Source organism: Protopterus annectens, chromosome 9.part0 (assembly GCF_019279795.1).
Source record: "Protopterus annectens isolate FY-2018-M chromosome 9.part0, PAN1.0, whole genome shotgun sequence".
Lineage (NCBI taxonomy): Eukaryota > Metazoa > Chordata > Ceratodontiformes > Protopteridae > Protopterus > Protopterus annectens.
Window position 1 is genome coordinate 1,487,824,487 of NC_056743.1, and position 12,500 is coordinate 1,487,836,986.

General features: G+C 37.0%; 1 protein-coding gene across 10 annotated transcripts in view; it reads right to left on the reverse strand.

Moving 5' to 3' along the window:
• FOXP2 (forkhead box P2) overlaps positions 1-12,500 on the reverse strand; it is a 756,067-nt gene that overhangs the window by 92,168 nt on the left and 651,399 nt on the right. For all 10 annotated transcript variants that reach the window (XM_044084429.1, XM_044084433.1, XM_044084432.1 and 7 more), the window contains one exon: positions 5,566-5,653. In XM_044084429.1, coding sequence (XP_043940364.1) covers positions 5,566-5,653 — 88 coding nt within the window. The remainder of the gene's footprint in view (positions 1-5,565; positions 5,654-12,500) is intronic.

The window sequence follows — 12,500 nt, forward strand, 5'->3', positions numbered from 1 at the left end:
ATAAATCTCAGTTTCCCCAAGAAAGAATTTGGTAGAAATATTATCTGTTGTAGAGTGAGTTGTTTTATGATAATGTCTTACTCATCTCTAATGCAACAAATAAGGTATTTCATTTATTAAGAAAATTCTTCAAATTCTGCAGTTGCTTAAATGCAGGGGACTTGCCACCACAAACTTTGTCACATTAGACACAGGATAACGAATGCCGTTTCTTAAAGGAGCAGAAAAGTGAGAATTTTAAACGTACTAAATATCGACTTGTTTACCATGAAAGAAATAAAGTCATCTCTATAAAAAGCTGTCACTTAAAAGTTCTAGAGTGAAATGTGGACAGTAATAAAAAGCTATGGTGTTATGTCACTGTATGTCAAGGGATGTTCCTGTGAGGCAGACATTTTAAAATGTATTTGTACTTATACTGTATGCTCAGGAGATTAAAAAGTTAGAGGTAGAACTGCTAGAATGCTTACAAAACCACAGAGTAATTAAAGAAAAGCAGACTGGAACTGAATGCCAAGTAGTACAGACATAACCAGCTAATAAAATAAACACTAATATAAAGCTATTTTCTGAAAAACAGATGTTTTACTAACAAACTTAAACAATCAACAGACCATATTATGATCCAGTAACTTACAAAACTTAATTGACCAACTAATAAACAAGAATTAGGTACCTTTATAGAGTTTTAAAACAGCTTTATAAAACAGCCAGGAGTCCAATACTTGTTCTGTTAAAATTACTTCCATTTGGAATGTGTGCAGTACTGTCACAACTGCATGACTTTTAAGAGAAGTCAAGTGTATGTTTCTCACCGTTCAAAATTTAGCTAATAAAATATTTTCTCTGTATACTGAACACAATTATTTCAATACATTCTTAGACAGGGTACCAACAAAAAATAATGGCTAACATTGCTTTATATATCTTTATGTATCTCTACTGTGTCACAGAATAAGCTATATCAATGCATAGCAATAGATGAAAATTAGGTTAGGAAAAGAAGGGATCAGAAACAGAAGAATGTAACATCAACATTAAAGACCTCAAATAATCTCTTTCTTTGTTAAGATTTTAAATATAAGTTCCAACTATTACTTTTAAAAATGCTTCTGTATTTTTTCAACTTGATATGCTTTATACTTTTTGGCAGATGCATCCCTAGTTCAAGGTCTTGATTATGGTGAAATTATGACTTTTTCACAACCGCTTCTATGTCTCCTCAAAGCAATTCTTAGACAAGCCACACAATTCAGGATGATAGTTTGCTCTGCTTCACTAATAGCAGGGACTTAATACTTTCATGGACTGTGGCCTTGGATGTTAGCATGCCTCCTAAAGTGGCTCATGGGTGATAGTGACTCAGAAAGGCAGGAACTAGTACCCCGGCAGAAGATCACAAGCTCACTACAGATGGATCAAATCTTCCACCTCACTTTTTTATTTTCTTCCCAAGAGAACATCACAAAGTATAATGAGTTCTCCATCCTTCCCAGTTAGGTCAGCTCCTGCTGTTACATGCAGCCTCCATTGGTAGCCATTAATACAACATATACAGCTATGTGTCCATATCTACAACTGTCAGTCTATCTGTCTATCTATCTATCTATCTATCTATCTATCTATCTATCTATCTATCTATCTACGTATGTATATGCCAGACCTTCACCCCCAGAAAGGAGAAATGGCAGATGATCATGCCTATCTCAAATGCTGGCCAGCGGCCTGAACCCTTGTTTCTGGCTTTGCAGTCAAACAAAGCCTCTGCATCAGCATTTTGACTTATTTGCACTAAAACTAGTCAAATCTAGTTGAAGCACACTACTAAAGAACATGCATTCTGTACTCAAAATACAGTAGTCTGCAGACTTAATATAACTATAATTAAAGAAAGAGTTATATCCATGAAACATTTTGTATTATAATGAAACAGTGAAGGTTCTGAAAGCATTTCTGAATCCTCATGCATATTAGGAATTGAAAGCATTTCTGAATCCTCATGCATATTAGGAAATGCATCGATATTAATTAGAAAAAATGTGTTTATATCCAAAGCTTTGGCTAGGCTCATAAAGAAGGAATCATGTGCAATAACTTAAAGAACAAGCTGAGAACGGATTTTCCACTTGACAGTGATGTGTGCTGGCATATACTGCATAATATATGCCGTTCTATAAGCAAACGGTGATTGGCATGGCTGAGCTGTAACGTCAAGGACTTTGAAAGTTTCATAAAAGGCTGCTGGTGAGTTTGACTGTCCAAGCAGATACATCTTTGATGCCCCAATACTCTTCAAACTACTTTTTTTCCACAACAGAAAGCGTCAGAGTTGACAGACATCCAGTGCATGAATGAATCTGACATCATAATTAAGGGAAGGAATAAACAGCCTTTATTAAAGTGACTGTAATGTCTACAGAGACATGGGCAAAGAATGTGTCTGAGAAACATTTTCCCTTTGAACTGATACCTTCACTAAATTAAAACCGTAGCACAGAAATGTTTATTTTAGGGAACAGCAGGAAATTTTGACTAAGCCAAAACAAACTGTTTTCTTGCATGGCTGGAAAGTATTATTCAGCGTACACTATTTACACTGTAGAACTGTTTCAAAAACATTAATTGATATCTATTTACAACTCACTGTAGAAACCCACCCATATGTATGACATTTATATATGGTGGAAGTTGATTAAACTGGGGACAGGCAGTGTTTATAAATCAAGGGTGGTTAAGCAAAGAATACAAGTTAGAAGGCCTGTCACATGACACTATATGCAGCTGATACACCTGTCAGTACTGTTAGATAAGCCAGGTTTTGTTTATGGTCTGCTTCAAAACAATTTTATGAATAGCTAAATGTGTTGGTTCAAGTAATGCTTTTTATACAAGGTCTTAAATCTGCTTCTCTGGGAGCACACATTGTGTTTAGATTTGCTGAAAAGTTATTTTAGAACAACACTGAGAACATGAGATGGAATGAGTTTGACTTCTATTAGTTGGATTTCTGTCTACAGTTTCAGAGCATCATGGGTTCCTGGAAAAACAAAACACACAAAATAAAATAAATAAATAGGATACTGAAGGCTTGTTTATGATGCTGAAAATTAAGCCATTGCTGTATTCTCCTCATCTAAGACTGCAAGGGCTCATCTGCATATAGCCAAAACTTTGCCCATTTTCATATGCTGTGTGTGTGTGTGTGTGTGTGTGTGTGTGTGTGTGTGTGTGTGTGTGTGTGTGTGTGTGTGTGTGTGTGTGTGTGTGTGTGTGTGTGTGTGTGTGTCTGTGTGTGTGTCTGTGTGTGTGTGTGTGTGTGTGTGTGTGTGTGTGTCTGTGTGTGTGTGTGGGTGTGTGTCTGTGTGTGTGTCTGTGTGTGTGTGTGTGTGTGTGTGTGTGTGTGTGTGTGTGTGTGTGTGTGTGTGTGTGTGTGTGTGCTGAAACAAAAGCAAATAAATGCTACTAACCATAATTTGATTAAGCCATCTTGTGTATAACAGCACTGCTTGTGGAAGCAGTCTGGCAGTTAGTGCAGATGATTTGGTTATGAGATATTAATTATCTCTGTCCTGGGTTTGATTCCCTCTGCCTTTATATGTCTCCTGCATAACTCTGGACAAGCTACTTAAACAGACTGTGCTCCTGTGTCAACTCTGAAAATAGCCACTTGTATCCAATAGGTCTAGAGGGTAAAGAAAGAATAACATGTTCTTGCTGGTGTAGCATTTTAAAAACAACAACTTGACTGATAATTATGAACAGCTAAAATAAGGGACAATGGACCTCATATGGAAAAGTGCATAGTTTCAATACCAATGAAGTTAAAAAATATGTACTGCATCGGGCAATTGTGTAATTATTTTAATTCTTCTAGTAGGATATGATTGTCATCTGAGAAAATATGAAAAGGAAATAAACCATATATATCACAATAAAAAGAAGGGGATTTAGGCAGTATCTCAGTAATGCGCAGTGCAGTAAAACTTTGGTCAAATTTTCTATCACCTGCAAATTCCAAATAATATCCCTTGCTTTATTTTAATCTCATAAATGAAGGGAATACTCAGAAATTAGGGAAAGGTAAAATACTGACAGCTAAGGGTAGTGTAAACAAAGATTGATGTAATTTTTTCTAATGAATAGAGAGAAGGCACGGAACAATCTAGTTTACTATGACCAGTATTGCAGCTTTTACCATAAAGTAGATACACATATAGTTGATAGTGTACAAAGATGGCAGAATAAAACTACTTTCAGAACAGAATGGTTTCACTGAGAAAATATACACTACAACAAAATCAAACCAAGTCTGACAAAAAACTAAAAAGTTGTTCCTCGGTAAGTAATTTTGGGGAATTTAGCATATATGGGACAGAAAGGTGATAGCGGTAAATCTCCAAAAATTCACATCTTCTTTGTCTCCCAAGGTAAAATGAGATCTCTGAGGAGTTAGCTGAGAGTGAGAATGAGCAGCAATTTTTGTGGCTCACCTGTCCTCTGAGAACAGAAGTCAATTCTGTTCGGTAAAAACTACAACCCACAGTGGAAACCAAGGATTCCAGTTCTGCTTCAGCTGACTGTGAAATACATTGGCAGATGATTCATGGCATGCTCTATAATGACATCACTGCAAGCCAGGCCTGGGTATATAAGGTGGACTAGGTAAAACACATTTTAAAAAAATCACGACCACCTGCAGATAACTGGTCGCCTCGGCTGAAGTCTCTCTGCTGCTGGTAATGTGGTCAAGACCAGGCAGTGGGGGAAGAAATTAGTACAAAGATTAAAAGTCAATTGAAGGGCTACTATGGGCATAAAAAAAAACAAGACAAAATGCATCCAATTTTCGAATTTCACGTAATCATGTAACCATCCTTTAAGAAAATCACAACATTATCTAAGGTATGGAATTTCAGATAAATGATAAAATGCAAACCTTTTGAATTCATGTAGTCTTACATCCAGCATTCAGAAATATTTCTCTCTTCCATTCATTCACAAAAAAAAAAAAAAAAAAAGCAAGGACTTCACTGAGAACAATGGCTGTCACTGTAAAGTGTATGCCGAAACTCTGCTCTATTTTATCGATGGTACAGTTTGTTGAATTATATAATGGTCAAAGTTTATTAGATCATCTGTTGAATAATTCAAGGTTTTTTGCCCTTTCTTTGAGTTTGTGTGTCCCTAGAGTTAGTATATTTAATTTCAGTATAATTTTTTGCTCTTCCATTTCAGGCATTAATGTTTGTGTTTTGGCTGCTCAGCATTCTGATGTTTGAGGAGCACCGTGATACCCTGGTTATGTCTAAAATGTTGCAACATGTTACACTGTAAAAATATTTATAAAGCAAGAGACTATGAAGCAGTAAAAATATGGGTTAAAAATTCAATGGCATTTTCACAGTAATGCCATGATTCAAGGATCAAAATAATTTTAAACAAAATTTCAGTAAAAAGTTCACAGACTACACAAACAACCCAAAGATTCCATACAATCCCATACTATAGCTCATATTCCCTTTACACAGCTTACAGTATAATGCCATATCATGCATGTCACCCTACCTGGATTTCTAACTGTTGTACAACTTGCATTTGAACTCGACACTGTGCAGTACTTCTGTCGTCCAGCGCATGTTCATTATTAAGGTGCCTTGGAGAACAAAAAGAACAAAGATACTTAGAATCTGTTATTTATCAATGTGCTTTAGCAAAAGGAAATACTGAAGCTGAAATGACAATTCGTTATCAACTCTCAAAAATTCTTTATACATAAAGAAACATAGTAACAATTCACATGAGTTTTGAGTAACATAACTAAGCACAAACCGCATTTCACAGTATGCAGCAATCTATATTGAGTATAATTCAAGTGCTGTTCTAAATATATTAATGAAACCTTAGGGTGCATGTTTACTGCACTCCCTTTACATGCCTTTTTGGGGGAGGTGGAATTGGAGTATCATGAAACATTTTTTACAGCTTAACCTGCTTGTTGAAATGCAGGTGGTGACCACTACAGGGTGTGCAGTGTTAATCGGCTAATTTTAGTCACTTGTATGTTTTACTCTGAAGCAAGCAGACAGAGCTGAAACAAGCAATTCTGTGCTGAACAGGGGCATTGGAAGGTCAAGAATGAAGACTCCTGAGACTTCTTTTTGCTCTTAGTAGACCTGGCCATAATCAGCAGATTTGCTCACAGCTGGATTTGTACTGCTTGAATCCATATTGCATTGATATAAAGCAGTCACAGGCTGGAGACAACAGTCACCCATCAATGTACTCTTTGTTTCCCTGTAAAATTAAACCAATCAGGAAAGCAATGTGTCTTGCTGCTGGTGCTCAAGAAAACAATGTTATAATGCATACATACTATTAAACTAATTTGCAGGGTCTAAACCAACAATATTTGAGTTTTAAATGGACACATTTTAACCAGGCAAAAGAAATCTGATTTGTATCAGTATTCATGTTTAAATTTTTGTTTCAGTCCTTCACAAGAGGAGACAAAGAAGGAAAAATGAATATGTTAATTAACAGCCAACCTATGGCAGACATTAACTTAGATTAGGTATAACAGAGTAAATCTGGGAAGAATAATTTGTTAATTCCAGTCAATGCTTTTGTACAATTCAACTCCAGACTGCATTCATCCCACTGTGATATAAATTAACTGTTTTTTTTTTTCGGAAGTTAGAGACACCGGTTTATGAGACACCATAGTTTATGATATGAAACAACTATATTATTAAACTTCTTTGGGCTACATTAAATATGTATGCCATCACTATTTCATTTGGTTATGTTGCTTGACTTTAGTGTACAATATAGTATTAGTTATATGCTCTTCTACTGACCAGTTACATTGTTAAACTGGGTCCCAGACTCAAAACATACCCTTTGAGCAAGTTGTTCATGTTATTTCTGCATATTCAACAGCAAAGAGTACAAGTCTCTTAAAAGCTGTTGGTGTTAGACGTAATTAACTTACAGAATATGGTTTGAACAGTCAAAATAAAGTAGAAATGTATACAGCTCATTCAAAAACTGTAGTTCTAGACATATCTTTCCACACCTATAGTATATATACATATAAAGACAGAGAGAGAGAGAGCGAGAGAATGAAACTTAGTACAAAGGAAATGTAGTTTTCCAGCATTAAGAGTAGTAAACACATTCCTTATGAAACAACAAACCAAGAAAAAGGGAAAATTAGTTATACAGGAAGGGTATCAGCATGTGATGTGCTAAAATAAACCACTGTCATAAATACTAATGTAATAGCTATGTTAAAGATCACCTTAAGAAAACAAGATTCAACCAGGTATTGCTTGTTTAGCCCACAGCGTATTAAGTAAAAACAAAAGATGAGAGCTTTCACTCGTCACAGCTTCTTATTAGGACAGACAGAACAGGATATGAGGACTGCCTAGGTTGGCATGGGCAGGGAAAGAGGAATAAAGGAGAGGCCATGCTAGACGTCTGTCTGGCAACTGACTTGATGCTGGTTAAAATATGGTTCAGTAAGAGAGAGAGTCACAAGTCGATATACAAGAGAGGTAAGCATGCAACTCAGGTAGACTTCCTCCTAGTAAGGAAGGGACAATAGGGTATATTCAGCTATTGCAGTCATCCCAAGTGAAACAGTGGGCCCATGGTTTAAACCACTGGTTGCCACAATGAGCTGCAAGCAGTGGTCAGAGAAGCTTATAAGGTTAACAGAGACCAGGCTGAAGACCTGGGAGTTGACTGTAGAGAAAGCACAACAGTTCAAGGAATTATTCAGGGTTCTAATACCTCGAGAAGAAGAGGAAATAGGTGGAGATGAAGAAGAATGTCAGCATCTTACAACTGCATGTGTAAGGACTACTAAACAGATATGTGGCCAAGCCTGATATGGAAGAAAGATATATGAGGAAAGCTGGTGATGAAAAGCAGAAGTCCAGAAAGTCGTCAAAAAAAAAAAAAAGAAAGAATGTAGGATAAAGTGGGAGATAGAAAAGACAGACAAAACTGGGAAGGAATACTGGTTGGCTAATAAACAGGCTAAGAGAAGAATTGCAATAGCAAAGAACAGGGCATCTGAGGCACTCTACCAACTTCTAGAATATGAGTCAGTAGATGGTACAAAGAAACTATATCAGGTTGCCAGGCAAAAACAGAAAGATAAGGAAGATATAAGGGATGCCAGCAACAACCTACTCACCAGTCCACAGGACATCAATGGCAGATGGAAGGAGTACTTCAAGCAGCTTTTAAATGAAGAAACCCCACAGAAGCTGTACTGACCCAAACACAGCCTATGATGAAAGAAGAGGAGAAGCCCACCATAGAAGTAGTAAGAACAGCACTAAGGAAGATGACGTCAGGGAAAGCAGTAGGCTTAGATGAGCTCACAGCAGGTATGAGAAAGATATAGGGTAAGATAGCAGGGAAATGACTCAAAGAAATCATTGCAGTATGGAAAGAAAGGTGTATCCCAGATGACTGCAGAATAAGGATACTAGTGCCTGTGTTGAAGAACAAACTGGGCATTCATAACTGTGGTCAGTAGTAAGGTATCAAACTCCTGTCACACTGCATGCAAGTTGTGGCAGGGGTGACTAACAAACAAACACACAGACTAGTAGAAAATAAGAAGGGAAGTGAGCAGTTTGGATTCAGATCAGGATGCAGCACAAATTACCCCATGTTTGCAGTGAGTCAGATAGTTGAGAAGAAGCTAGAGAGATGAGGAAAGAGTCCAACTGGCCATTCCTAGCCTTGGAGAAGGCATATGACAAGGTCCCAAGTGGTGCCTCAAAGTCTCAGAAATGCTGGAAGAATTAATGCAGGCTTGATACAAGGACCCAATGACTCATGTGCATACAGTGTTGGTTCTCACAGAGGGGTTCCCAGTGGGAGTGGGTGTACACCAGGGTTCAGCTCTGAGCCCACTGCAGTTCATACTAGTGATGGACTGATTCAGCAAAGAGGTTGGAGGGGACAGGACAACAAAGGTGCTGTATGCAGATGATGTGGCAGTACAGGGAGACCCTGCACAAGAACTTCAGCAAATGATAGGGGAATGGAATGCAAACCTGAAGGCTGATGGAATGAAACTGAGCAGAGATAAGACAGTTGTAATGGCAGGACATGGTGGGGATCAGAAGAAAACGAGGATTAACGTAATAGCAGAGCAGGTTAGCAGCTTCAGGTATCTGGGAGGGGGTGGATGAGGACACTGAAAGTCTGAATGAGGAGGTGAAAGCTAGAATCAGAGGGGCTGCAGCCAACTGGCACAGAGTGTTGTGGTAGTGTATGACAGACGAATACCAAAGAGGCTGAAAAGTAAGGTGTTCAAACAGTGGTGCAACCAGTATTACTGTGTGGTACTGTGTGGTACAGAAACCTTGGCAGTAAAGGCAGAGCAGTTGAGACAACTAGAGGTGATAGACATGAAGTGCCTGATAAGGGTGGTAGGATGCAGTCTGTGGGACAGATGAAGAAATGTGCATATAAGAACAGAAGTCAAACTAGCTCTAATTACAGAAAAGGTCAAAAAGAACAGATTGCGGTGGTCCTGGGTGGTCCTGGCACATAAGCAGAAGACAGTCTGGTGAAGAAGATTTTGTAAAAATTGATTGGATTGTGTGAGAGAAGATCTGTGACAGTCAGGCATGAGGGATGAAGATGGCAGGACAGTGGCACTGAATCGAGAGACAGTTGACATGACACCTCAACCTCATGTAGAAAATGGGAAAATGTTTTACTTTCATTTGACTGAAAACCCGCAATGTAGTGTACTCAAAATATTGAACACATTAAGATACATTTTAAACATAGTATACATTGTAAACACAATACGTTTTTCCTAAGAACTTTAGGGAGAAGGTAGACTAAAAATTGTTTTCTTCACTACAGTTAAAAAAGGAGTTTTAAACTGATCCTGATAAGGAAACTATGCCAGGTCACAAGTTCAGCATTTCAGGTTCCTTTTGAATTCATAGGATCTAAGAATCCTGAAATCATTTTCTGAATACACTAGGAAATCAAAACTGTGAGAGTGAGCATTGCTTTCTAAAGAACACATTCCATTGCTAAAAATTGTACAAAAACAATTCACAGCATGCTTAAACTTTAAAGGATGCTTGTCTAAAATGCAGTCTAATTAAATAATCTATGCAATAATGACATACAATAAACTACTTATTATATATGAAGTATTGCTATTGAGAACCTTCTACATTCTCATAAAATATTTTGCAAAAACATAAAATATCTCTATATTCCAGATTATGTCTCTATGAAGATCATTCTGCTATGGAATATTGACACACACATCGAACAGCAAAGTACAACCCAAAATATAAAGTCCTACAGTCTGTATCACTAATAAATATTTTTTCCAGGCAATATAACAGCAATGTACACCCTTAGAACTGCAGGTTAAAGAAGAATAATTTACAACAAAATAAAAATAAAAAATCACATTTTTTTAAATTTTGGGTGGGAGATGCAAGTGTGCCTTAGAAATGAACTGATGTAACTGAGTTTCTTTAATGCTGATAAAGGACTGTTAATCAAAGTGAGTGGCAATCTGCAGGCTAACAAAATATCATGCACTAATGCAAATGTGCAATGAAATGAAAGATAACACTACATCAAAATCTGTTTTTGTTTCAGAAAGCAACTGAAATCTTATTGCACACCCCGAAAACAGCCAGCACAAATGTGATATCTGCTAATCACTGTGAGATATACAGAATATGATGTTCACCTGCTCCTTTAAAGAAAGGGCTTCAGTAGACATGAGTAAAGTTTGCATCAGCATATTGTCTGACTTTAAAGAGGTCAGTATACTGACCATGGCAGTCTACATGAAACCCTACTAAGGTAGCACTCTTTATAAAAATATCAGAAAATCAGATCTACAATAAGAACCTGTTGAATGCAAAATGAAAGCAAAATGTTTAAACTACCAGATAAAACACTACTAACATCTCTTTTTGCAGGTACAGCAAGCCTTCATAACTGTGTACATGAGGGACTTAATTCCTGCAACCCACTTGCTTAAATATATTAACTCCATAGTGAAATAATATGAATGTAGAATTCAGAGTCCAGCTATATTATTGTTAGGCAAATTTTGTTAAACATTTTCATCTCAACATAAGCGGCTTCTACAGAGCATAGTTTTAACCAAATACAAGTCCATTTATGCTTACAAAATCATGTCATTTGCTGTAATGACCAGTTCTTGGACTCTGAACTGTACATTACATAGGAACATCTGGCAAAGGTTAAAGGTCACATGCTGTAAGAATGACATGAGCGTTATACTCAGTAAAACAACAGGCTACTATTTGCTTAGTTTCAATGTATTATAAGACCTGTTAAACAATCAAGCTACATTTATGGAAAGCATGCCCTGAAGACTGGCTATCTGGCAAGGATTAGTTTGCCTAGTATGACACTGACAGTGGCACTGATGTAGTACTCACCTCACTGACTTTTTATTTGTTTCCAGACAACTTTTAATCCCCTTATGCTTAAAAAAAACATTTCTACAAAGTGATGAATAATACAGATGTTATGCTAGAGTACAGTTACAGAATAACAATGTACTTGATTTCTGTCTGTCTACGACTTGCAGCTATACAATGCATAATAGTATATAATAAATATATACCACCTAAAATTGCTAAGAGTCACTGAGAGACATGGGCTGTGATTAATAAAAACAATATCCTATTGTCTTGCTTTAGCAGCCACAGAAGGGTGCTCTGCTACTAACAGCAGGATGACATTTTCTGGCTTCTTACTGCTAAAGTGGAATATGCTGTCTATGATTCTCCTAGTTTATAACACAATAATTTCTAATAACCCTCTTGCCTCCTGTTACCTATGTTTCTATAACCATTCTGGGACTCTGCAATCACTAGTTAGTGCTACATGATGCTTTCTACAAACAGGACGACTGTGGAGATTCATTTCATTTATCTACTTCCATGTAATGGAATCACATCACAAACACACTGTGCTTCATTCTCCTCCTGTCAGACAGATTTCTTGACACTTATTCTCGTATATGCTGACACAACAGTGACTGATGACTTCTCATCTGCATGAATATGCTTACTCAGGGCTATTCCGCAGTCCTGATAGCTTCAACGGTGACATTATTGTGTCAACTGTTCTCCAAGTTTCCAAGATATGCGGTTAGACTTTTGTTGGTTAGTACAGTTTGTTTGTTAAGTATGATTACAGCCCTCAGTGGTTACTGCTGTGTTTTCTATATTCTAATATTTGTATAATCAGTTTATGACTGTGTTTTCTATGGCTTGTTTTTGTATACTTCTGCTTTTTGCATGAAGCTAATTGCAGAGCATAACATTCATCTCTTACATATTTATCACTTACTAATTTTCTGTGTGCCGTCACCACTAATGACATATGTACTGCCCTACAATATGGATACTAAATACAGTTAAAAAAAATGAATGAATACACTTCTTATT